The 27,115-nt window shown below is 46.4% G+C and overlaps 2 protein-coding genes across 8 annotated transcripts in view; both read right to left on the reverse strand.

Moving 5' to 3' along the window:
• Positions 1 to 5,622, reverse strand: part of LOC140127996 (inositol polyphosphate-5-phosphatase A-like) — a 52,761-nt gene extending 47,139 nt beyond the window's left edge. For 2 of the 6 annotated variants that reach the window (XM_072149299.1, XM_072149302.1), the window contains exons 1-5: positions 4,422 to 4,713; positions 3,868 to 3,956; positions 1,232 to 1,273; positions 1,050 to 1,150; positions 423 to 510 (exon numbers count right to left, since the gene is read on the reverse strand). In XM_072149299.1, coding sequence (XP_072005400.1) covers positions 423 to 510; positions 1,050 to 1,150; positions 1,232 to 1,273; positions 3,868 to 3,924 — 288 coding nt within the window. In that variant the 5' untranslated portion in view covers positions 3,925 to 3,956; positions 4,422 to 4,713. The other 4 variants (XM_072149301.1, XM_072149300.1, XM_072149304.1 and 1 more) reach the window with 4 other exon arrangements.
• Positions 5,623 to 9,854: 4,232 nt separating this feature from the next.
• The window catches only part of GPAT4 (glycerol-3-phosphate acyltransferase 4), a 33,512-nt gene continuing 16,251 nt past the window's right edge, over positions 9,855 to 27,115 (reverse strand). For both annotated transcript variants that reach the window (XM_072149306.1, XM_072149307.1), the window contains exons 12-13: positions 10,828 to 10,907; positions 9,855 to 10,744 (exon numbers count right to left, since the gene is read on the reverse strand). In XM_072149306.1, coding sequence (XP_072005407.1) covers positions 10,636 to 10,744; positions 10,828 to 10,907 — 189 coding nt within the window. In that variant the 3' untranslated portion in view covers positions 9,855 to 10,635. The remainder of the gene's footprint in view (positions 10,745 to 10,827; positions 10,908 to 27,115) is intronic.

Below are 27,115 nucleotides of genomic sequence, written 5' to 3' on the forward strand. Positions count from 1 at the left end.
CCCTATTTAGACAACTGCCTCTATTTACAATAGACCTAGGGGGCACGTTTCTTTGCAACAGTCAAGCCGAGATAATCCAGTTATAGTAATCAGATTTTTTCGATTTTTCAGCAGTATCCCTATTGCAATAATTGGATCCAGGACATGTGCCTAGGTTTACAGTGCTGTGATGGGACAAGGTTCTTGTGAGAAGTCTAACCACACCAGTCCCTATCTGCAATAGTAATCAGATTTTTCAGATTGAGCCTAATTCTGTAATTGTACCAAGGACGAGTCTATATTTACAATAAAATATAAGTAAAAAGTTCCAATCAAAATCTCATTCCACAGAAGCCCCTGTCTGCAATAGTAATCAGATTTGTGTACTTTATCCTGGACAAGTATCAACGTCTGACAATGCAGTGAAAACATGGAGAACTTACTGTGAATTTCTCTGGTTGTGTGAAGTCTTTGTCTATGAAGGTCTGGGCACAGTTATACTGGGACATCTCTTCACTCTCAATCAGTCTCCTGCAAATACAACCAAATGAACTGCAAATTAAGTAAAAGAAAACAGGCAACAAAATCATTGCAACATATTCTGAATAATAATGGCTACATTCTGCATCAAAGCACTTTTGATCCTATCAAAAGTGAAAAAGTGAGAGATTACAGATTGTAAAGGTGAGGCTACACTCAAGCCTAGAGCCTTCCAGACCCCACCCATACACAGTGATTGGCAGTGAGAGCCCCGATTACTCCACCCACAAAAAGTGATTGACATTGAGAGTCTTGATTACCTTGCCCAAGCACAGTGATTGACAGTGAATCTGACTGTGAATCAGGGCTCTCACTGTCAATCACTGTGTATGGGCGGAGTAATCAGAACTCTCACTGTCAATCACTGTGTGTGGGCGGAGTAATTAGGACTCTCACTGTCAATCATTGTGTGTGGTCGGAGTAATCAGGACTCTCACTCTGACCGGAGACGAGCACTAGGCCGCACCCGACAGCCACTCAGGTACCTAGGGATATGGCTGCCCCCAAGCCAGAAAAAGTCACATACTCACCTGATGAAGCCGTCAGCAGATCCCATGTTCTCCTGGTAATTTTTGCCCCCAAATTCCTGCAGGTGAAGAGCGATGAATGCTGCCTGGTGGTCCTGCACCGTCTGATGGGATGAGAGGGTGAGACAATGGTGATGATAGATGCCAACGGAGTCTATGGAACTGGATGCTTGATGTCCTCTTACCTTATAGAATTCTTGAAGCCAATTTATCTCCATTTCATCAGGCTGTCAAAGGAAAGAAAAATTGGTGCCAATAGATAAAGTATCCTTAGAACCCGGGCTGATACTAGTATCTCACTATCCTTTCCAAACAGTAATGTACAGGGCCGGATTAAGGTTGGTGGTGGCCCCGGGGCGCGCGCCCTGGGTGCCCCCCCCCCCTATAATCCAGCCCTGGTAATGTAGGTGAATGGTTTGTGTGGACTCATCATGGATCACCTTGAAATACTCTTAAAAATTTACTCAAGAAGCTTTTGTTAAAACAAATAACTTGGGGACCGTGTAGTTCCATCCGCTTTGTGATCACCTTTCTCCTTCCCACCAACTGGATGCCTTCTCCCACACCACTCTCTCCATTGTTTTTGGAGGTACAAATTTGGAGCAGTCTGCCCATCGCCATGCCCCCAAACTGTCCACCACAGGACAGAGGCACTATATATACCCTCTGTATCCCCTGTTGGGTCACCTAAACCAATTCCTGTCTGAGCTGGTCCATGGATACTCCGCAGCTTTCTGCTCTGGCTCATAGGGAAGGGCTGACAGTAGTACAGGCTTTTTCAGCCATGACAGTAGTACAAATATATTTACATAACATTTGCATGTCATTGTTAGGCAAAATAGAGAGGGGGTGAGAAAAATATATTTTAAAAATCCAATTCTGTTGGCAAAGCAATTGGAAGTAACTTGTAGCATCATCTTTCTTAAATCCAAGTCTTTATCCTTCTATATTCGCTACAAAATCACTACATGACTTTAAAGGGAACCTATTCAGTATTTAGGGCCCCAAATTAACCTTATTTCCACACAATGGACTACTCATTTATGTGATGTTTCTCAATGGTTCTGTACAATTTAAAGGGACTCGGTTACCAGATGTTACCCCATTTAACTACTAGCACCCTCATATATGGTATAAAATACTCCTCAGAGAATTCCTTCTTTTATGTGAAATATCATCAGTTCACCTTTTAAAAAAAATTCTCATACAAAGTCATATGCAAATGAGCAGAAAAGAGTCATATTCTGAGATGATTCACATTAGGTGGAAGGGAAGCATCACTTCAGACGCCTCTATCTTTGGCTCTATAGTACCTACAACCATGATTTTGGTGTCAAATTGAAGATATGAATTTCATCTCTCAGATTACATCAGGATCGTGGTTCTGTAGATATAATCAGTTAAAGACATAGAAATGTGATCCAATTACCACCTATTACATTGCTTGTATCTCTGGTTCTGAAGCTCACAAAATTACAATCCTGATTCAATCTGAAAGATGAGACACTTCTCTTTAATATGACACCAGAACCATGGTTTCTAGCTCCTACAGAACCGAAGATAGGGGTGTCTGAAGTGACACTCCTAATGCAGCCTCTAAACTTGACTCTTATTTTCACATGACTCTTCTCTGCTCATTTTCTCATGACTTTCGAGGACATTTTTTTATAGGTAAAAGCGTGAAATTTCACATCAAAGGGGGAATTCTAGAAAGGACATTTCATCCCAGACCTTATAGGTGAATTAGGTAAAAGCGGATGAAAATTTGATTTACTACCGTGGTTTTTTTTTACTAAAGAAAGAATAAAAAAAAGGATTTTAAAAGGAGGGAAACCCATTAAAAACCTGCTGTAAGGGAATTACAACTACAACAGATTTCCATTGGTCCTGGAGAGAATTCAAACTTTAGGCCTCATCCAGATAAATATATGGATCTAAATTTTTAGTAATGATAATAATAATTCTTTATATAGCGCACACAGATTACGCAGTGCTGTACAGAGTTGCCACAGTGCTGCCAAATCGGTCCCTGTCTACATGGGGCTCACAATCTAATCAACCTACCAGTATGTTTTTGGAGTGTGGGAGGAAACCAGAGGACCCGGAGGAAACCCACACAAACACGGAGAGAACATACAAACTTTTTGCAGATGTGGACCCTGGGTCTCCAGCGCTGCAAGGCTGTAATGCTAACCACTAAGCCACCGAGCTGCCAAATGATGGTACCTCACTGTCTTCAAGGCTGTAATTGCCATTATAATATAATCTCCTTAACTAAGTAAGGACTTCCTGGGGCTCTTGGCCTTGGTATAGCAAGGTGTACAGTCCTGTGTCTGGAGCCGATATTCCTGGCTAAAAATTTGGAATTGAGAAATAGAGGGATGAATTGGAATCATATGGCCAGGTTTTGGACACCAGTTGTATAAGGACATGATGGGGGTTTAGGAGACCAAAATCTAAATCTATTATGAAAAGTTTATGTGAAACAAAGCTCCAAAGTTTCTTTGAAGATCATGAAGAAGTTTATCTGCTCAGAACTTTGGACCTACATGATCATAAAGGGTGAAGATAAACCTTTAAAATAGCCTAAAAAACAGACTTGGGACAGGGAGTGAGTTTGTGCACAGCTAGAAGAAGAATAGGTGGTGAGCTGATGGCTACCAATCAGTTCTTGATGTTCTCCTTCCTTCTCTTCATGTTGTAAATCTAAATTATGGACGGAGAACCCATTTGTAGGTTGAAATGACAATAAATCTGAATGATTAAAAAAGTGAAACAAAAACACACAACAATAAGACATAAATATATGTTTGAAACTCACCTCATCACACACGGAGCCAACATTGGCCGTGATGAGCAGGACTCCCACATTGTCCATGACCGGAGCTCACAAATAATGCAAAACCAAGACTGCGAAACACGAGGACAACAAAAATTCAAGTTGAAGACAATTAAGAATTGGAGTAAAATAAAAGTTCTTCAATGAAAGATAATTGTAACGAAGAACGGAAGAAGTTGGAGAAGATGAAATCAAAGAAATAAAGGACAGGGAATTTATGGAAAATGACTTAAAAGGGATGAGCAGGTGTGAGGATAGAGGAGCAGAGATGGAGGAGAACTTTATACACGCAGCAGACAGGTAAATCGTATGCAAAGTGGCCCCCAGGAGGCAGATCACTGGCTGCTTAGGGTATTAACTTGTCACTGTCCCGGGCAGGGCATCCCGTTAATCCAGAATTAGTCAGATGTTTAGAAATCCCAGGATGTGTAGATGAGCGGCTTCTTGTCAATGTCCTGATCTCCCTCTTTCCTGGCTCAGGTGTGCAGGCCCCTCCTTGGCCCTGTGCAGGTGTCCCAGCCTCTCGGCTCACATACCTGGCCCTCCCTCTCTCCACACATGTCTCATTCGGTCACGGTCTATTATGTGTCTTCTTCACTCCCCCGGGTCTTCTTCTTGTTACCTCAGTGTCAGGTTACACGAAGAGTAAAGGCCTACTATGCAGGTTTGACACACACACATTCCAGCTGTCTATATACTACAGGCGGTGTATAAATAGACCTTGAGTGCTGGGCCTACAACCCATCCTGACTTCTGTAACTGCACCCATCAGCCACCGCATCTCGCACTACACACTTCCTTTTAGCTATTGCAACACCTTACAGCCGCTCTTACAGTTCCTCAGAAGCTTGTAGCCTATCAATGTCCGTAAACAACATCTCAGAGTTTCCTGAGAGACCAGTGACATCACAAAGAAGGTAAACCCATCATGTGATGTCATCACTGGACTCAAACAAGACCTCGGATTCTTGTGGTCTAGGTTGAAGACACTCATGGTCTTCATCTTGTGGTAAAGATGGTTGTCAAAGATAGTGATCATGCGTCAAACCTTAGCCGCATGTCCTTGCCCACAACCAAATATACCTTAAGTATCCATCAAATGATGACCGTTGCTCCCACCTCAAACTCTGAGCCTCAAACACAAAGACCTTATACAAGAAGTCAAGCTAAACGCGACCGAGATGAGATAGCTGAAACACGTAGAGACGCTGTGAAACGTCTGAAGAAAAATGTGACATTCACACAGGATAATCCAACACTTCTAAAGGAGACCCACCTAGATCCAAACACAAATGAGACGGACCAAGAAGAGATGGTAAACAGGACTTCAGAAGAATACTCCAGAAAATCAGGAACCTTCTCAAGTAGAGCAGAATCACCAAGTACAAGTACCGCCGATAACACAGAAACCCCCAAAACTATGCAACATCCTGAAGCCACCAAAAGAAAGACCCCTTCAACCAGACGCAAGCGTACAAGACAAGGAAGTAAGAGGAAAACTAGAGTTCTAACAAGAGAACTGAAAACTTGGACACCTACAACCAGATCTGAGAGTCAAGAACAAACAAATGACCCAAAAACAATGAAGGACAATTCTACGCAGACAGAGAACATACCAGTGTCCCCTCTAGTAGTCCAAGATGAAGAGGTACATCCAGGATGGCTACAATTTCTAAAAGCTCTTTTGAAAATCAAATTGAATTTGAAAGAACTTCAAGAACCTTGGATTCTCACATGGAAGTTAGTTCGGTCTCCATGAGACACCAGGAATACTCATTTTGCTTGCGGTGATCTTGGTTGTGCATCATTAGAACATCCAAGTGTCTGATAACGGAATAAACCACAGGAGCATGAATTTACTTTTTTCATTACATAATTGATATCAACTTGGGGAACCATAGAGAAATTGGTGAGTTGTCAATATGATGGGACACGGAGGAGTCATGCAGATGGCAGGACAGTATGTATGGCGCCAATATGGTGGAACTTTGAGATATCGAACCAATGGCAGAACTGTGTGTATGGAGCCAATATGGTGGGACATAGAGGCGTCATGTCAATGTGTATGGAGCCAATATGGTGGGACATAGAGACATCAAGCCAATGGCAGAACGATGTGTAGGAAGCCAATATGGCAGAACTGTGTGTATTGAGTTAATATAGTGGGGCATAGAGGTGTCATGTCAATGTGTATGGAGCCAATATGGTGGGACATAGAGACATTGCGCAGAATTGTGTGTAGGAAGCCAATATGGTGGAACTTGGAGACATCGAGCCAATGACAGAATTGTGTACGGAGCTAATATAGTGGGACATAGAGGCGTCATGTCAATGTGTGTATGGAACCAATATGGTGGCACATAGAGATATCAAGCAATTGGCGGAACTGTGTGTAGGGAGTCAATATGGTGTGACAGACATGTCAAGCCAATGAGTGTACGGAGCCAATATGGTGGGACATAGAGGTGTCATATCAATGCGTGTATGGAGCCAATATGGTAGTCCTTAATGTGCTGAGCTTCTTTCTGCTGTGATCTTTATGTTGATTCCCGGGCCACCTGCATTGTTGTCCAATGTGTCAGACCCACCCAGACTGAGGTAATATTTTGTCAGAAATCTGATTACTAGTGTCAGCGCATAAGAATACGTATATCCCTGGCCTATGGGGGATCTGTGTCAGGGGTGAATGTGACTCTTGTACATGTTTGGGGTGTAAGACCCTCAGGACCTATATATACACATTGTCCAAGTCCTACAAGTGACAGATGAGTGCTGGAGCATATAGTCGCGTTGCGATCAGCCATAGATGACGTTGCCATGCGAAGAATAAACAGATAAACTTTAATGTAGACCTTTAAGTAACTTTCCTAGTGATCCCAGAGTGGATCAGCTGTAGGTGAGAGCACTTTGTGGTCAGATCTAAATTTGGAGATTCCCTCATACTTTCTTCCGAAGTTGCAACATCTTCAACCCCCCCTCATACAGAGGTCCAGCGCGTTATACGTACCGTAATTTACTGTACGATAGTACAGCCAGAACTTCCTGCTCTTTCCGCCTAGTATTTCATGGTTCTTGATGATGTTACTAGGGGCAGGGAGACTCATTTCTAAGATAAAGCCTGAATTTCCTGTCCTTCAAGGAGCAGGAAGGAGTTAACCCCTGAAGGCCCACTCCGCAGTCGCAAAGCCTTCTGTATACATTGGGGAGATTTCCCAGTGAATTCCTCCCGTGGAAGGCTGTGACGCATGAGACAGTATAGACATATTGGGGGAGATTTTCAGGTAAAACTATTCCGGTTGCCCATGGAAACCAATCAGACCTCAGCTTTCATTTTATAAACAGCTGTGGGAAAGTGAAAGCTGAGCTCTGATTGGATGCCATGGGTGACTAGAACATTTTGGATGTCAGACACTTCTGATTGTGCCGAATAATAAAACATGGCGCTCGTTATTTTGCAGATGCCCTCTGGTTTGGAAAATGTCGTCTTCTGTTCTTCCATATAAAATATACTGTCTTGTACATGTACCGTGCGTTACCAGTCTGATTTTGGCTTTTCCATAGAGTTTTTCTGCACTGTAAGTGACACTATATGGCACTACATGTTACTCCAGTTTTACATACATCCAGACCTGCCTGCACATATTTCTACCCATCCCATATCAGTCCGATCTCTCAGAGCTCATATTTATCCGTCCTATATTGTCTAAGTATATTTTAAACATACCATACACGGCCACAGTAAAACCAAGTTGGAATAGATTTGACAGGTAAATCGTGTGTGTACTTGTGAGCGCAGACATATCCGGAGGGCAGGGATATTTGGGGGCTGTACATACATTTCCTGCTGTGGATACATGCAAATCCTGGGGTATGGAACGCTGCGGGGAGCAACAAATACTGACCAGACATAATCTATAGGAAAAGGATAGTGACATGGAGGCACGGCGTGGACAGGTGTGACGCCGCAAGATGGGTCCTTTAACCAGAGGCATAGACCCAGCAAAACAGTAATAGTAGTAGTAATAATTATAGTAGCAATAATAATAGTTAAAATAGCAACAATAATAGTAGTTATAATCGCAGTAGCAGTAGTAATAATAGTAGTAGTAATAGCAGTAGTAGTTACAATAGTAGTAATAGCAGTGATGGCAATACTAATAATAATAGTGGCAGAAATAATTAATAATGACAGCTGCAGTAATAGTATTAGTAATAATAGTAGTTATAGTCATGGTAGCAGCAGTGATAGTAGTAGTAACAATTGTAGTAGTAATAGTAGCAGTGATGGCAGCAGTAATAATCATAATATTAGTAGTGGTGGCAATAACAGTAGAAGTAGTGTAGTAATAGGAGCTGCAGCAATAATATTAATAATGATGGCTGCAGTAATAGTATTAGTAATAATAGTAATTACAGTCGTAGTAGCAGCAGTGATAATTGTAGTAATAGTGGCAATTGCAGCAGTAATAGTAGTAGTAATAGCAGTAATAATGATATTAGTAGTGACAGCAATAACAGTAGAAGTAGTGTAGTAATAGGAGCAACAGCAATTTTAATAGTAATGGCTGCAGTAATAGTATTAGTAATAATAGTAATTACAGTCGTAGTAGCAGCAGTGATAATTGTAGTAATAGTGGCAATTGCAGCAGTAATAGTAGTAGTAATAGCAGTAATAATGATATTAGTAGTGACAGCAATAACAGTAGAAGTAGTGTAGTATTAGGAGCAGCAGCAATTTTAATAGTAATGGCTGCAGTAATAGTATTAGTAATAATAGTAGTTATAGTCACAGTAGCAGCAGCAGTGATTGTAGTAGTAATGATAGCAGCAGTAATAATAGAAGTAATAGCAGTAGTAGTTACAAGAGTAACAATAATTGTAGTAATAGTAGTAGTGATGGCAGCAGTAATAGTTGTAGTAGCAGCAGTGATTGCAGTAGTAATGATAGCATTAGTAGTTAGAATAGTAACAATAATTCTAGTAATAATAATAGTAGTAGTGATGGCAGCAGTAATTATAGAAGTAGTAGTTACAATAGTAACAATAATTGTAGTAGTAATACTAGTAGTAGTGATGGCAGCAGTACTACTGTAGTAGTAGTGATAATAACAGTAGTAACAATAGTAGTACACAATGGCGTCACACCTATCCATAAAGCAGCACATCACCTGCAATACCACATTGTCAGACATAGCCCCCCCCCCCCCCCCAAAAAAAAAAAAAAAATCAAGGTGGGCCTGACGGATGAGACTTCCCCTTCTTACTTCATTGTAGGCACAATTCCATTTTTGGTTATGAAGGATCCATCACAATGCATTGCCTTTATGGGATGTGAGGAGGAGATGAGCTTTCTGCAACCACCTATAACAGAGCTGGTAGATGGATTCTGGGAAATAAACTGCAGCTAATCCATCTCTATCTATCAATCTGTGCCCATTGCAGGGTCCTCTGGCTTGGAGGGTCGGGTAATATTGTTTGGGCCTTTCCCCCCACTAAAGTTTTCCTAAAGATATGGTAGTTGTAATGCAGTGTATCCCTGGCAACCAAACACAAGGAAGGACCATATAGAATGCAGCATTAGCAATAGCATAGGGAACCAGCAGCGCAATTTGGGACACTATACTTTATGGATCGATGGTTTTGTGTCCCATATAGCCCAAAACAACAAAACACACATTTATACTTACCTACCCTCTGGCTTCACGTCTCGCAACGTGAAAGGAGGATGCGTCGGCATAGGATCTGCTGATGAGAATCCAATGTGCCTCATCGGACTCACATCCAGACGAGTATAAATGTACTTTTATTGCAGCCACTTACAGCTCAAATATAGGTCAATTTGGGACCCTAAATCAGAAGTCCATATAGACCTGTAGGTGGTTTAAAGACACAAATTGACTTTATAAATTAGATTTTAGAAAGTCAATGCACCACAGAGATGGATACGGATTCGGCGCTGTAAGGACAGGTTGTTATTTTTTTTTTGCCAAGATATTTTATTTAATTGACCTTATAAAAACAAAACAAGGACCGTGGCCCGGGGGCCCATGCAGGATGGGGTGTAACAGATAAAAGGGGAGGCACATGTCTCACGCATTATGAATTCGGAGAGAGGGGGGGTTTCAAACACGCTGGCATCATTAACCCCTTATTTTTGGCTTAAAGGATTGTTGGAGCGTTCCCGTCTTCCATGGAATAGCGGAGATGACTTGGATGTGTCAGGTGATATCTCAGGAGAAGCTGGATACGGTTCGGAGAGGTCCTAGCCTTGCTGGCTTCACGTTCCTTCCTGCAGGTGATTGGGTCCTGTAATCTCGGCTTTCGGGCAAGTTTCAATCAATCACCTTTGTCCGTTGTTGGCGCCGCCAGTTTTCACGTACCGGGCAGCCTGTAACAGTGGAACGTCTCACAGAAAACCTAACGCCGTTTTGGTTCTGTGAGACAAGATCTGAGGATCTGAAACATTCAAAAAGCCTTCACGTGGCAGAACAGAGTCATTACGGCTCAGGAATGGGTGGTTCAGATTCCACCACCTACTAACACTCATGTGATCCCATGGGTGCGAACGTCACCCGCCAATGCCCCCCTAGCCTCCTACTAATACAGTTCATCTCGGACATGTGAATCCAGACTGACTCCATGTTGTGTGTTCCCTCGGCCCTCACGTCATGGCTTGGATTCCTGCGGCTCAGCGTCTTCCTCCTGTAGTGTGGAGCAGCAGGGTCGGAGCCCGCTCCCCGATGCCGACACTTACGAGCGACTTCTGTTCTCCTGGTTTCCAGAGATGATTCGACTGTACAACTTTTGCTGTTCTTCTTTGAAAGTGTCTTTGACTTTTTCACGTTTTAGGCCTCCATCCCTGCAGGAGATACAATGGATGAGATTAGTGACCCGATACACAAGATCCCCGACCTACAACGTGTAATAATATTCCCGGCTCACCAGAGTAGGTCCACCAGGCCGCCCTGCCGAGCGATCGCAGACTTCACACGGTTTGCAAAGTGGACAGCGTCTTCATTTTCCTGCAAAGTCAGAGACAAATGTAAGATTGGGGAAGAAGTTTCTAAAAATCTCATCTCCGAGACATTGAGGGGAACTCCAGAAAAAAAAAAATGCCAAGAAACTCATCTCCAGAACAAGTCCAAATAATGACGACACACGGCCCCCACTGTATAGGATGTAGGAGGTTATACAATTTTTTCCCATTGTTTGTGTCCATCTGGGTTGCTTCTGGAGACAATATAATAATTTCCTACCTCTTCAACAGGAGGCGGCTTCCCAGCAATACTGCCCTGTACTGCAAAGGCTCTGCTCCTCTCCTGACTAGCAGGACAAGAAGCTATTCCTATTGGCCGCTCTGCAGTGACCAGGTAAAACCAGGCTGTATGGGGATAGGCTGTTCCCCCCAGCCCTCAGTTATAACCAGCACAGTCACATACTGAGCTCCGAACACCAGGTGGAGCTATGCTACATAACAATGGACTAGATCAGTGCACAACCCACGGCCCATATTATATGTCTATAATCTCCTGTTTTATACGTCTACTCTGGGTGGGTGGGGGTATTGGGGGTAGGTGCCTCCTGTATTATATGTCTTCTCTTGGGGGTGTCTCCTGTATTATACGTCTTCTCTTGGGGGTGTCTCCTGTATTATACGTCAACTCTGGGAGAGGGGGGGGGGGTGTCTCCTGTATTATACGTCTTCTCTGGGGGGGGGGGGGGGGGGTCTCCTGTATTATATGTCTTCTCTTGGGGGTGTCTCTTGTATTATACATCAGCTCTGGGAGGAGTCTCCTGTATTATACATCTGCTCGTGAGGGGGGGGGGGGGGTATCCTGTATTATACATCTTCTCCGGGGGGTCTCCTGCATTATGTCTGCTTGTGGCGGGGGAGGGGTCTCCTGTGTCATATGTCTTCTTTTGGTGGTGTCTTCTGTATTATGCGTCTGCTCTGGAGGGGGGGGCTCCTGTATTATACGTCTTCTCTGGGGGGTCTCCTATATTATACGTCTACTCGTGGGGGTGTCTCCTATATTATACGTCTTCTCTTGGGGGGGGGGGGGGTCTCCTGTATTATACGTCTTCTCTTGGAGGGGGGGGGGGGGTGTCTCCTGTATTATACGTCTTCTCTTGGGGGTGTCTCCTGTATTATACGTCTTCTCTTGGGGGTGTCTCCTGTATTATACATCTGCTTGTGAGGGAGGGGGGGTGCCTCCTGTATTATACGTCTTCTCGTGGGGGTGTCTCCTATATTATACGTCTTCTCTTGGGGGGGGGGGGTGTCTCCTGTATTATACGTCTTCTCTTGGGGGGGGGGGGGTGTCTCCTGTATTATACGTCTTCTCTTGGGGGGGGGGGGGGTGTCTCCTGTATTATACGTCTTCTCTTGGGGGTGTCTCCTGTATTATACGTCTTCTCTTGGGGGTGTCTCCTGTATTATACGTCTTCTCTTGGGGGTGTCTCCTGTATTATACGTCTTCTCTTGGGGGTGTCTCCTGTATTATACGTCTTCTCTTGGGGGTGTCTCCTGTATTATACGTCTTCTCTTGGGGGTGTCTCCTGTATTATACGTCTTCTCTTGGGGGTGTCTCCTGTATTATACGTCTTCTCTTGGGGGTGTCTCCTGTATTATACGTCTTCTCTTGGGGGTGTCTCCTGTATTATACGTCTTCTCTTGGGGGTGTCTCCTGTATTATACGTCTTCTCTTGGGGGTGTCTCCTGTATTATACGTCTTCTCTTGGGGGTGTCTCCTGTATTATACGTCTTCTCTTGGGGGTGTCTCCTGTATTATACGTCTTCTCTTGGGGGTGTCTCCTGTATTATACGTCTTCTCTTGGGGGTGTCTCCTGTATTATACGTCTTCTCTTGGGGGTGTCTCCTGTATTATACGTCTTCTCTTGGGGGTGTCTCCTGTATTATACGTCTTCTCTTGGGGGTGTCTCCTGTATTATACGTCTTCTCTTGGGGGTGTCTCCTGTATTATACGTCTTCTCTTCGGGGTGTCTCCTGTATTATACGTCTTCTCTTGGGGGTGTCTCCTGTATTATACGTCTTCTCTTGGGGGTGTCTCCTGTATTATAAGTCTTCTCTTAGGGGGGGGCTCCTGTATTATACGTCTTCTCTTGGGGGTGTCTCCTGTATTATACGTCTTCTCTGGGGGGGGGGGGGTTGTGTCTCCTGTATTAAACATCTTCTCTGGGGGGGGGGGGGGGGTGTCTCCTGTATTATATGCCTTCTCTTGGGGGGGGGGGGTCTCCTGTATTATATGTCTTCTCTTGGGGGTGTCTCCTGTATTATACGTCAGCTCTGGGAAGAGTCTCCTGTATTACACAACTGCTCGTGGTGGGGTATCCTGTATTATACATCTTCTCCGGGGGGTCTCATGCATTATGTCTGCTTGTGGCGGGGGAGGGGTCTCCTGTGTCATATGTCTTCTTTTGGGGGTGTCTTCTTTATTATGCGTCTGCTCTGGGGGGGGGGGGGGGGGGGGGGGCTCCTGTATTATACGTCTTCTCTGGGGGCTCTCCTATATTATACGTCTTCTCTGTCGGGTCTCCTATATTATACGTCTTCTCATGGGGGTGTTTCCTGTATTATACATCTGCTTGTGAGGGGGGGGGGGGTGTCTCCTGTATTATACGTCTTCTCTTGGGGGTGTCTCCTGTATTATACGTCTTCTCTTGGGGGTGTCTCCTGTATTATACGTCTTCTCTTGGGGGTGTCTCCTGTATTATACGTCTTCTCTTGGGGGTGTCTCCTGTATTATACGTCTTCTCTTGGGGGTGTCTCCTGTATTATACGTCTTCTCTTGGGGGTGTCTCCTGTATTATACGTCTTCTCTTGGGGGTGTCTCCTGTATTATACGTCTTCTCTTGGGGGTGTCTCCTGTATTATACGTCTTCTCTTGGGGGTGTCTCCTGTATTATACGTCTTCTCTTGGGGGTGTCTCCTGTATTATACGTCTTCTCTTGGGGGTGTCTCCTGTATTATACGTCTTCTCTTGGGGGTGTCTCCTGTATTATACGTCTTCTCTTGGGGGTGTCTCCTGTATTATACGTCTTCTCTTGGGGGTGTCTCCTGTATTATACGTCTTCTCTTGGGGGTGTCTCCTGTATTATACGTCTTCTCTTGGGGGTGTCTCCTGTATTATACGTCTTCGCGTGGGGGTGTCTCCTGTATTATACGTCTACTTGTGTGTGTGTGGGGTGGGGTCTCCTGTATTATATGTCTTCTCTTGGGGGTGTCTCCTATATTATACGTCTTCTCTTGGGGGGGGGGGGGTGTCTCCTGTATTATACGTCTTCTCTTGGGGGTGTCTCCTGTATTATACGTCTTCTCTTGGGGGTGTCTCCTGTATTATACGTCTTCTCTTGGGGGTGTCTCCTGTATTATACGTCTTCTCTTGGGGGTGTCTCCTGTATTATACGTCTTCTCTTGGGGGTGTCTCCTGTATTATACGTCTTCTCTTGGGGGTGTCTCCTGTATTATACGTCTTCTCTTGGGGGTGTCTCCTGTATTATACGTCTTCTCTTGGGGGTGTCTCCTGTATTATACGTCTTCTCTTGGGGGTGTCTCCTGTATTATACGTCTTCTCTGGGGGGGGGGGGGGTTTTGTCTCCTGTATTAAACATCTTCTCTGGGGGGGGGGGGGGGGTGTCTCCTGTATTATATGCCTTCTCTTGGGGGGGGGGGGGGTCTCCTGTATTATATGTCTTCTCTTGGGGGTGTCTCCTGTATTATACGTCAGCTCTGGGAGGAGTCTCCTGTATTACACAACTGCTCGTGGTGGGGTATCCTGTATTATACATCTTCTCCGGGGGGTCTCCTGCATTATGTCTGCTTGTGGCGGGGGAGGGGTCTCCTGTGTCATATGTCTTCTTTTGGGGGTGTCTTCTTTATTATGCGTCTGCTCTGGGGGGGGGGGGGGGGGGGCTCCTGTATCATACGTCTTCTCTGGGGGCTCTCCTATATTATACGTCTTCTCTGTCGGGTCTCCTATATTATACGTCTTCTCATGGGGGTGTTTCCTGTATTATACATCTGCTTGTGAGGGGGGGGGGGGTGCCTCCTGTATTATACGTCTTCTCTGGGGGGGGGGGGGGGGGTGTCTCCTGTATTATATGTCTTCTCTTGGGGGTGTCTCCTGTATTATACATCAGCTCTGGGAGGAGTCTCCTGTATTATACATCTGCTCGTGAGGGGGGGGGGGTATCCTGTATTATACATCTTCTCCGGGGGGTCTCCTGCATTATGTCTGCTTGTGGCGGGGGAGGGGTCTCCTGTGTCATATGTCTTCTTTTGGTGGTGTCTTCTGTATTATGCGTCTGCTCTGGAGGGGGGGGCTCCTGTATTATACGTCTTCTCTGGGGGGTCTCCTATATTATACGTCTTCTCGTGGGGGTGTCTCCTATATTATACGTCTTCTCATGGGGGGGGGGGTGTCTCCTATATTATACGTCTTCTCTTGGGGGGGGGGGGGGGTGTCTCCTGTATTATACGTCTTCTCTTGGGGGTGTCTCCTGTATTATACGTCTTCTCTTGGGGGTGTCTCCTGTATTATACATCTGCTTGTGAGGGAGGGGGGGTGCCTCCTGTATTATACGTCTTCTCGTGGGGGTGTCTTCTATATTATACGTCTTCTCTTGGGGGGGGGGGTGTCTCCTGTATTATACGTCTTCTCTTGGGGGTGTCTCCTGTATTATACGTCTTCTCTTGGGGGTGTCTCCTGTATTATACGTCTTCTCTTGGGGGTGTCTCCTGTATTATACGTCTTCTCTTGGGGGTGTCTCCTGTATTATACGTCTTCTCTTGGGGGTGTCTCCTGTATTATACGTCTTCTCTTGGGGGTGTCTCCTGTATTATACGTCTTCTCTTGGGGGTGTCTCCTGTATTATACGTCTTCTCTTGGGGGGGGTGGGGTGTCTCCTATATTATACGTCTTCTCTTGGGGGGGGGGGGTGTCTCCTGTATTATACGTCTTCTCTTGGGGGTGTCTCCTGTATTATACGTCTTCTCTTGGGGGTGTCTCCTGTATTATACATCTGCTTGTGAGGGAGGGGGGGTGCCTCCTGTATTATACGTCTTCTCGTGGGGGTGTCTTCTATATTATACGTCTTCTCTTGGGGGGGGGGGTGTCTCCTGTATTATACGTCTTCTCTTGGGGGTGTCTCCTGTATTATACGTCTTCTCTTGGGGGTGTCTCCTGTATTATACGTCTTCTCTTGGGGGTGTCTCCTGTATTATACGTCTTCTCTTGGGGGTGTCTCCTGTATTATACGTCTTCTCTTGGGGGTGTCTCCTGTATTATACGTCTTCTCTTGGGGGTGTCTCCTGTATTATACGTCTTCTCTTGGGGGTGTCTCCTGTATTATACGTCTTCTCTTGGGGGTGTCTCCTGTATTATACGTCTTCTCTTGGGGGTGTCTCCTGTATTATACGTCTTCTCTTGGGGGTGTCTCCTGTATTATACGTCTTCTCTTGGGGGTGTCTCCTGTATTATACGTCTTCTCTTGGGGGTGTCTCCTGTATTATACGTCTTCTCTTGGGGGTGTCTCCTGTATTATACGTCTTCTCTTGGGGGTGTCTCCTGTATTATACGTCTTCTCTTTGGGGTGTCTCCTGTATTATACGTCTTCTCTTCGGGGTGTCTCCTGTATTATACGTCTTCTCTTGGGGGTGTCTCCTGTATTATACGTCTTCTCTTGGGGGTGTCTCCTGTATTATAAGTCTTCTCTTAGGGGGGGGCTCCTGTATTATACGTCTTCTCTTGGGGGTGTCTCCTGTATTATACGTCTTCTCTTGGGGGTGTCTCCTGTATTATACGTCTTCTCTGGGGGGGGGGGGGGGTTGTGTCTCCTGTATTAAACATCTTCTCTGGGGGGGGGGGGTGTCTCCTGTATTATATGCCTTCTCTTGGGGGGGGGGGGGGTCTCCTGTATTATATGTCTTCTCTTGGGGGTGTCTCCTGTATTATACGTCAGCTCTGGGAAGAGTCTCCTGTATTACACAACTGCTCGTGGTGGGGTATCCTGTATTATACATCTTCTCCGGGGGGTCTCATGCATTATGTCTGCTTGTGGCGGGGGAGGGGTCTCCTGTGTCATATGTCTTCTTTTGGGGGTGTCTTCTTTATTATGCGTCTGCTCTGGGGGGGGGGTGGGGGGTGGGCTCCTGTATTATACGTCTTCTCTGGGGGCTCTCCTATATTATACGTCTTCTCTGTCGGGTCTCCTATATTATACGTCTTCTCATGGGGGTGTTTCCTGTATTATACATCTGCTTGTGAGGGGGGGGGGGGTGTCTCCTGTATTATACGTCTTCTCTTGGGGGTGTCTCCTGTATTATACGTCTTCTCTTGGGGGTGTCTCCTGTATTATACGTCTTCTCTTGGGGGTGTCTCCTGTATTATACGTCTTCTCTTGGGGGTGTCTCCTGTATTATACGTCTTCTCTTGGGGGTGTCTCCTGTATTATACGTCTTCTCTTGGGGGTGTCTCCTGTATTATACGTCTTCTCTTGGGGGTGTCTCCTGTATTATACGTCTTCTCTTGGGGGTGTCTCCTGTATTATACGTCTTCTCTTGGGGGTGTCTCCTGTATTATACGTCTTCTCTTGGGGGTGTCTCCTGTATTATACGTCTTCTCTTGGGGGTGTCTCCTGTATTATACGTCTTCTCTTGGGGGTGTCTCCTGTATTATACGTCTTCTCTTGGGGGTGTCTCCTGTATTATACGTCTTCTCTTGGGGGTGTCTCCTGTATTATACGTCTTCTCTTGGGGGTGTCTCCTGTATTATACGTCTTCTCTTGGGGGTGTCTCCTGTATTATACGTCTTCTCTTGGGGGTGTCTCCTGTATTATACGTCTTCTCTTGGGGGTGTCTCCTGTATTATACGTCTTCTCTTGGGGGTGTCTCCTGTATTATACGTCTTCTCTTGGGGGTGTCTCCTGTATTATACGTCTTCGCGTGGGGGTGTCTCCTGTATTATACGTCTACTTGTGTGTGTGTGGGGTGGGGTCTCCTGTATTATATGTCTTCTCTTGGGGGTGTCTCCTATATTATACGTCTTCTCTTGGGGGGGGGGGGGTGTCTCCTGTATTATACGTCTTCTCTTGGGGGTGTCTCCTGTATTATACGTCTTCTCTTGGGGGTGTCTCCTGTATTATACGTCTTCTCTTGGGGGTGTCTCCTGTATTATACGTCTTCTCTTGGGGGTGTCTCCTGTATTATACGTCTTCTCTTGGGGGTGTCTCCTGTATTATACGTCTTCTCTTGGGGGTGTCTCCTGTATTATACGTCTTCTCTTGGGGGTGTCTCCTGTATTATACGTCTTCTCTTGGGGGTGTCTCCTGTATTATACGTCTTCTCTTGGGGGTGTCTCCTGTATTATACGTCTTCTCTGGGGGGGGGGGGGGTTGTGTCTCCTGTATTAAACATCTTCTCTGGGGGGGGGGGGTGTCTCCTGTATTATATGCCTTCTCTTGGGGGGGGGGGGGGGGTCTCCTGTATTATATGTCTTCTCTTGGGGGTGTCTCCTGTATTATACGTCAGCTCTGGGAGGAGTCTCCTGTATTACACAACTGCTCGTGGTGGGGTATCCTGTATTATACATCTTCTCCGGGGGGTCTCCTGCATTATGTCTGCTTGTGGCGGGGGAGGGGTCTCCTGTGTCATATGTCTTCTTTTGGGGGTGTCTTCTTTATTATGCGTCTGCTCTGGGGGGGGGGGGGGGGGGGCTCCTGTATCATACGTCTTCTCTGGGGGCTCTCCTATATTATACGTCTTCTCTGTCGGGTCTCCTATATTATACGTCTTCTCATGGGGGTGTTTCCTGTATTATACATCTGCTTGTGAGGGGGGGGGGGGTGCCTCCTGTATTATACGTCTTCTCTGGGGGGGGGGGGGGGTGTCTCCTGTATTATATGTCTTCTCTTGGGGGTGTCTCCTGTATTATACATCAGCTCTGGGAGGAGTCTCCTGTATTATACATCTGCTCGTGAGGGGGGGGGGGGGGTATCCTATATTATACATCTTCTCCGGGGGGTCTCCTGCATTATGTCTGCTTGTGGCGGGGGAGGGGTCTCCTGTGTCATATGTCTTCTTTTGTTGGTGTCTTCTGTATTATGCGTCTGCTCTGGAGGGGGGGGGGCTCCTGTATTATACGTCTTCTCTGGGGGGTCTCCTATATTATACGTCTTCTCGTGGGGGTGTCTCCTATATTATACGTCTTCTCATGGGGGGGGGGGGGTGTCTCCTATATTATACGTCTTCTCTTGGGGGGGGGGGGGGTGTCTCCTGTATTATACGTCTTCTCTTGGGGGTGTCTCCTGTATTATACGTCTTCTCTTGGGGGTGTCTCCTGTATTATACATCTGCTTGTGAGGGAGGGGGGGTGCCTCCTGTATTATACGTCTTCTCGTGGGGGTGTCTTCTATATTATACGTCTTCTCTTGGGGGGGGGGGTGTCTCCTGTATTATACGTCTTCTCTTGGGGGTGTCTCCTGTATTATACGTCTTCTCTTGGGGGTGTCTCCTGTATTATACGTCTTCTCTTGGGGGTGTCTCCTGTATTATACGTCTTCTCTTGGGGGTGTCTCCTGTATTATACGTCTTCTCTTGGGGGTGTCTCCTGTATTATACGTCTTCTCTTGGGGGTGTCTCCTGTATTATACGTCTTCTCTTGGGGGTGTCTCCTGTATTATACGTCTTCTCTTGGGGGTGTCTCCTGTATTATACGTCTTCTCTTGGGGGTGTCTCCTGTATTATACGTCTTCTCTTGGGGGGGGGGGGGGTGTCTCCTATATTATACGTCTTCTCTTGGGGGGGGGGGGTGTCTCCTGTATTATACGTCTTCTCTTGGGGGTGTCTCCTGTATTATACGTCTTCTCTTGGGGGTGTCTCCTGTATTATACGTCTTCTCTTGGGGGTGTCTCCTGTATTATACGTCTTCTCTTGGGGGTGTCTCCTGTATTATACATCTGCTTGTGAGGGAGGGGGGGTGCCTCCTGTATTATACGTCTTCTCGTGGGGGTGTCTCCTGTATTATACGTCTTCTCTTGGGGGTGTCTCCTGTATTATACGTCTTCTCTTGGGGGTGTCTCCTGTATTATACGTCTTCTCTTGGGGGTGTCTCCTGTATTATACGTCTTCTCTTGGGGGTGTCTCCTGTATTATACGTCTTCTCTTGGGGGTGTCTCCTGTATTATACGTCTTCTCTTGGGGGTGTCTCCTGTATTATACGTCTTCTCTGGGGGGGGGGGGGTTGTGTCTCCTGTATTAAACATCTTCTCTGGGGGGGGGGTGTCTCCTGTATTATATGCCTTCTCTTGGGGGGGGGGGGGGTCTCCTGTATTATATGTCTTCTCTTGGGGGTGTCTCCTGTATTATACGTCAGCTCTGGGAGGAGTCTCCTGTATTACACAACTGCTCGTGGTGGGGTATCCTGTATTATACATCTTCTCCGGGGGGTCTCCTGCATTATGTCTGCTTGTGGCGGGGGAGGGGTCTCCTGTGTCATATGTCTTCTTTTGGGGGTGTCTTCTTTATTATGCGTCTGCTCTGGGGGGGGGGGGGCTCCTGTATTATACGTCTTCTCTGGGGGCTCTCCTATATTATACGTCTTCTCTGTCGGGTCTCCTGTATTATACGTCTTCTCATGGGGGTGTTTCCTGTATTATACGTCTTCTCTTGGGGGGGGGGGTGTCTCCTGTATTATACGTCTTCTCTTGGGGGTGTCTCCTGTATTATACGTCTTCTCTTGGGGGTGTCTCCTGTATTATACGTCTTCTCTTGGGGGTGTCTCCTGTATTATACTTCTTCTCTTGGGGGTGTCTCCTGTATTATACGTCTTCTCTTGGGGGGGGGGGTGTCTCCTGTATTATACGTCTTCTCTTGGGGGGGGGGGGTGTCTCCTGTATTATACGTCTTCTCTTGGGGGTGTCTCCTGTATTATACGTCTTCTCTTGGGGGTGTCTCCTGTATTATACGTCTTCTCTTGGGGGGGGGGGTGTCTCCTGTATTATACGTCTTCTCTTGGGGGGGGGGGGTGTCTCCTGTATTATACGTCTTCTCTTGGGGGGGGGGTGTCTCCTGTATTATACGTCTTCTCTTGGGGGGGGGGGTGTCTCCTGTATTATACGTCTTCTCTTGGGGGGGGGGGGGTGTCTCCTGTATTATACGTCTTCTCTTGGGGGTGTCTCCTGTATTACACGTCTTCTCTTGGGGGTGTCTCCTGTATTACACGTCTTCTCTTGGGGGTGTCTCCTGTATTACACGTCTTCTCTTGGGGGTGTCTCCTGTATTACACGTCTTCTCTTGGGGGTGTCTCCTGTATTACACGTCTTCTCTTGGGGGTGTCTCCTGTATTACACGTCTTCTCTTGGGGGTGTCTCCTGTATTACACGTCTTCTCTTGGGGGTGTCTCCTGTATTACACGTCTTCTCTTGGGGGTGTCTCCTGTATTACACGTCTTCTCTTGGGGGTGTCTCCTGTATTACACGTCTTCTCTTGGGGGTGTCTCCTGTATTACACGTCTTCTCTTGGGGGTGTCTCCTGTATTACACGTCTTCTCTTGGGGGTGTCTCCTGTATTACACGTCTTCTCTTGGGGGTGTCTCCTGTATTACACGTCTTCTCTTGGGGGTGTCTCCTGTATTACACGTCTTCTCTTGGGGGTGTCTCCTGTATTACACGTCTTCTCTTGGGGGTGTCTCCTGTATTACACGTCTTCTCTTGGGGGTGTCTCCTGTATTACACGTCTTCTCTTGGGGGTGTCTCCTGTATTACACGTCTTCTCTTGGGGGTGTCTCCTGTATTACACGTCTTCTCTTGGGGGTGTCTCCTGTATTACACGTCTTCTCTTGGGGGTGTCTCCTGTATTACACGTCTTCTCTTGGGGGTGTCTCCTGTATTACACGTCTTCTCTTGGGGGTGTCTCCTGTATTACACGTCTTCTCTTGGGGGTGTCTCCTGTATTACACGTCTTCTCTTGGGGGTGTCTCCTGTATTACACGTCTTCTCTTGGGGGTGTCTCCTGTATTACACGTCTTCTCTTGGGGGTGTCTCCTGTATTACACGTCTTCTCTTGGGGGTGTCTCCTGTATTACACGTCTTCTCTTGGGGGTGTCTCCTGTATTACACGTCTTCTCTTGGGGGTGTCTCCTGTATTACACGTCTTCTCTTGGGGGTGTCTCCTGTATTACACGTCTTCTCTTGGGGGTGTCTCCTGTATTACACGTCTTCTCTTGGGGGTGTCTCCTGTATTACACGTCTTCTCTTGGGGGTGTCTCCTGTATTATACGTCTTCTCTTGGGGGTGTCTCCTGTATTATACGTCTTCTCTTGGGGGTGTCTCCTGTATTATACGTCTTCTCTTGGGGGTGTCTCCTGTATTATACGTCTTCTCTTGGGGGTGTCTCCTGTATTATACGTCTTCTCTTGGGGGTGTCTCCTGTATTATACGTCTTCTCTTGGGGGTGTCTCCTGTATTATACGTCTTCTCTTGGGGGTGTCTCCTGTATTATACGTCTTCTCTTGGGGGTGTCTCCTGTATTATACGTCTTCTCTTGGGGGTGTCTCCTGTATTATACGTCTTCTCTTGGGGGTGTCTCCTGTATTATACGTCTTCTCTTGGGGGTGTCTCCTGTATTATACGTCTTCTCTTGGGGGTGTCTCCTGTATTATACGTCTTCTCTTGGGGGTGTCTCCTGTATTATACGTCTTCTCTTGGGGGTGTCTCCTGTATTATACGTCTTCTCTTGGGGGTGTCTCCTGTATTATACGTCTTCTCTTGGGGGTGTCTCCTGTATTATACGTCTTCTCTTGGGGGTGTCTCCTGTATTATACGTCTTCTCTTGGGGGTGTCTCCTGTATTATACGTCTTCTCTTGGGGGTGTCTCCTGTATTATACGTCTTCTCTTGGGGGTGTCTCCTGTATTATACGTCTTCTCTTGGGGGTGTCTCCTGTATTATACGTCTTCTCTTGGGGGTGTCTCCTGTATTATACGTCTTCTCTTGGGGGTGTCTCCTGTATTATACGTCTTCTCTTGGGGGTGTCTCCTGTATTATACGTCTTCTCTTGGGGGTGTCTCCTGTATTATACGTCTTCTCTTGGGGGTGTCTCCTGTATTATACGTCTTCTCTTGGGGGTGTCTCCTGTATTATACGTCTTCTCTTGGGGGTGTCTCCTGTATTATACGTCTTCTCTTGGGGGTGTCTCCTGTATTATACGTCTTCTCTTGGGGGTGTCTCCTGTATTATACGTCTTCTCTTGGGGGTGTCTCCTGTATTATACGTCTTCTCTTGGGGGTGTCTCCTGTATTATACGTCTTCTCTTGGGGGTGTCTCCTGTATTATACGTCTTCTCTTGGGGGTGTCTCCTGTATTATACGTCTTCTCTTGGGGGTGTCTCCTGTATTATACGTCTTCTCTTGGGGGTGTCTCCTGTATTATACGTCTTCTCTTGGGGGTGTCTCCTGTATTATACGTCTTCTCTTGGGGGTGTCTCCTGTATTATACGTCTTCTCTTGGGGGTGTCTCCTGTATTATACGTCTTCTCTTGGGGGTGTCTCCTGTATTATACGTCTTCTCTTGGGGGTGTCTCCTGTATTATACGTCTTCTCTTGGGGGTGTCTCCTGTATTATACGTCTTCTCTTGGGGGTGTCTCCTGTATTATACGTCTTCTCTTGGGGGTGTCTCCTGTATTATACGTCTTCTCTTGGGGGTGTCTCCTGTATTATACGTCTTCTCTTGGGGGTGTCTCCTGTATTATACGTCTTCTCTTGGGGGTGTCTCCTGTATTATACGTCTTCTCTTGGGGGTGTCTCCTGTATTATACGTCTTCTCTTGGGGGTGTCTCCTGTATTATACGTCTTCTCTTGGGGGTGTCTCCTGTATTATACGTCTTCTCTTGGGGGTGTCTCCTGTATTATACGTCTTCTCTTGGGGGTGTCTCCTGTATTATACGTCTTCTCTTGGGGGTGTCTCCTGTATTATACGTCTTCTCTTGGGGGTGTCTCCTGTATTATACGTCTTCTCTTGGGGGTGTCTCCTGTATTATACGTCTTCTCTTGGGGGTGTCTCCTGTATTATACGTCTTCTCTTGGGGGTGTCTCCTGTATTATACGTCTTCTCTTGGGGGTGTCTCCTGTATTATACGTCTTCTCTTGGGGGTGTCTCCTGTATTATACGTCTTCTCTTGGGGGTGTCTCCTGTATTATACGTCTTCTCTTGGGGGTGTCTCCTGTATTATACGTCTTCTCTTGGGGGTGTCTCCTGTATTATACGTCTTCTCTTGGGGGTGTCTCCTGTATTATACGTCTTCTCTTGGGGGTGTCTCCTGTATTATACGTCTTCTCTTGGGGGTGTCTCCTGTATTATACGTCTTCTCTTGGGGGTGTCTCCTGTATTATACGTCTTCTCTTGGGGGTGTCTCCTGTATTATACGTCTTCTCTTGGGGGTGTCTCCTGTATTATACGTCTTCTCTTGGGGGTGTCTCCTGTATTATACGTCTTCTCTTGGGGGTGTCTCCTGTATTATACGTCTTCTCTTGGGGGTGTCTCCTGTATTATACGTCTTCTCTTGGGGGTGTCTCCTGTATTATACGTCTTCTCTTGGGGGTGTCTCCTGTATTATACGTCTTCTCTTGGGGGTGTCTCCTGTATTATACGTCTTCTCTTGGGGGTGTCTCCTGTATTATACGTCTTCTCTTGGGGGTGTCTCCTGTATTATACGTCTTCTCTTGGGGGTGTCTCCTGTATTATACGTCTTCTCTTGGGGGTGTCTCCTGTATTATACGTCTTCTCTTGGGGGTGTCTCCTGTATTATACGTCTTCTCTTGGGGGTGTCTCCTGTATTATACGTCTTCTCTTGGGGGTGTCTCCTGTATTATACGTCTTCTCTTGGGGGTGTCTCCTGTATTATACGTCTTCTCTTGGGGGTGTCTCCTGTATTATACGTCTTCTCTTGGGGGTGTCTCCTGTATTATACGTCTTCTCTTGGGGGTGTCTCCTGTATTATACGTCTTCTCTTGGGGGTGTCTCCTGTATTATACGTCTTCTCTTGGGGGTGTCTCCTGTATTATACGTCTTCTCTTGGGGGTGTCTCCTGTATTATACGTCTTCTCTTGGGGGTGTCTCCTGTATTATACGTCTTCTCTTGGGGGTGTCTCCTGTATTATACGTCTTCTCTTGGGGGTGTCTCCTGTATTATACGTCTTCTCTTGGGGGTGTCTCCTGTATTATACGTCTTCTCTTGGGGGTGTCTCCTGTATTATACGTCTTCTCTTGGGGGTGTCTCCTGTATTATACGTCTTCTCTTGGGGGTGTCTCCTGTATTATACGTCTTCTCTTGGGGGTGTCTCCTGTATTATACGTCTTCTCTTGGGGGTGTCTCCTGTATTATACGTCTTCTCTTGGGGGTGTCTCCTGTATTATACGTCTTCTCTTGGGGGTGTCTCCTGTATTATACGTCTTCTCTTGGGGGTGTCTCCTGTATTATACGTCTTCTCTTGGGGGTGTCTCCTGTATTATACGTCTTCTCTTGGGGGTGTCTCCTGTATTATACGTCTTCTCTTGGGGGTGTCTCCTGTATTATACGTCTTCTCTTGGGGGTGTCTCCTGTATTATACGTCTTCTCTTGGGGGTGTCTCCTGTATTATACGTCTTCTCTTGGGGGTGTCTCCTGTATTATACGTCTTCTCTTGGGGGTGTCTCCTGTATTATACGTCTTCTCTTGGGGGTGTCTCCTGTATTATACGTCTTCTCTTGGGGGTGTCTCCTGTATTATACGTCTTCTCTTGGGGGTGTCTCCTGTATTATACGTCTTCTCTTGGGGGTGTCTCCTGTATTATACGTCTTCTCTTGGGGGTGTCTCCTGTATTATACGTCTTCTCTTGGGGGTGTCTCCTGTATTATACGTCTTCTCTTGGGGGTGTCTCCTGTATTATACGTCTTCTCTTGGGGGTGTCTCCTGTATTATACGTCTTCTCTTGGGGGTGTCTCCTGTATTATACGTCTTCTCTTGGGGGTGTCTCCTGTATTATACGTCTTCTCTTGGGGGTGTCTCCTGTATTATACGTCTTCTCTTGGGGGTGTCTCCTGTATTATACGTCTTCTCTTGGGGGTGTCTCCTGTATTATACGTCTTCTCTTGGGGGTGTCTCCTGTATTATACGTCTTCTCTTGGGGGTGTCTCCTGTATTATACGTCTTCTCTTGGGGGTGTCTCCTGTATTATACGTCTTCTCTTGGGGGTGTCTCCTGTATTATACGTCTTCTCTTGGGGGTGTCTCCTGTATTATACGTCTTCTCTTGGGGGTGTCTCCTGTATTATACGTCTTCTCTTGGGGGTGTCTCCTGTATTATACGTCTTCTCTTGGGGGTGTCTCCTGTATTATACGTCTTCTCTTGGGGGTGTCTCCTGTATTATACGTCTTCTCTTGGGGGTGTCTCCTGTATTATACGTCTTCTCTTGGGGGTGTCTCCTGTATTATACGTCTTCTCTTGGGGGTGTCTCCTGTATTATACGTCTTCTCTTGGGGGTGTCTCCTGTATTATACGTCTTCTCTTGGGGGTGTCTCCTGTATTATACGTCTTCTCTTGGGGGTGTCTCCTGTATTATACGTCTTCTCTTGGGGGTGTCTCCTGTATTATACGTCTTCTCTTGGGGGTGTCTCCTGTATTATACGTCTTCTCTTGGGGGTGTCTCCTGTATTATACGTCTTCTCTTGGGGGTGTCTCCTGTATTATACGTCTTCTCTTGGGGGTGTCTCCTGTATTATACGTCTTCTCTTGGGGGTGTCTCCTGTATTATACGTCTTCTCTTGGGGGTGTCTCCTGTATTATACGTCTTCTCTTGGGGGTGTCTCCTGTATTATACGTCTTCTCTTGGGGGTGTCTCCTGTATTATACGTCTTCTCTTGGGGGTGTCTCCTGTATTATACGTCTTCTCTTGGGGGTGTCTCCTGTATTATACGTCTTCTCTTGGGGGTGTCTCCTGTATTATACGTCTTCTCTTGGGGGTGTCTCCTGTATTATACGTCTTCTCTTGGGGGTGTCTCCTGTATTATACGTCTTCTCTTGGGGGTGTCTCCTGTATTATACGTCTTCTCTTGGGGGTGTCTCCTGTATTATACGTCTTCTCTTGGGGGTGTCTCCTGTATTATACGTCTTCTCTTGGGGGTGTCTCCTGTATTATACGTCTTCTCTTGGGGGTGTCTCCTGTATTATACGTCTTCT

This window comes from Engystomops pustulosus, chromosome 4 (assembly GCF_040894005.1).
Source record: "Engystomops pustulosus chromosome 4, aEngPut4.maternal, whole genome shotgun sequence".
Lineage (NCBI taxonomy): Eukaryota > Metazoa > Chordata > Amphibia > Anura > Leptodactylidae > Engystomops > Engystomops pustulosus.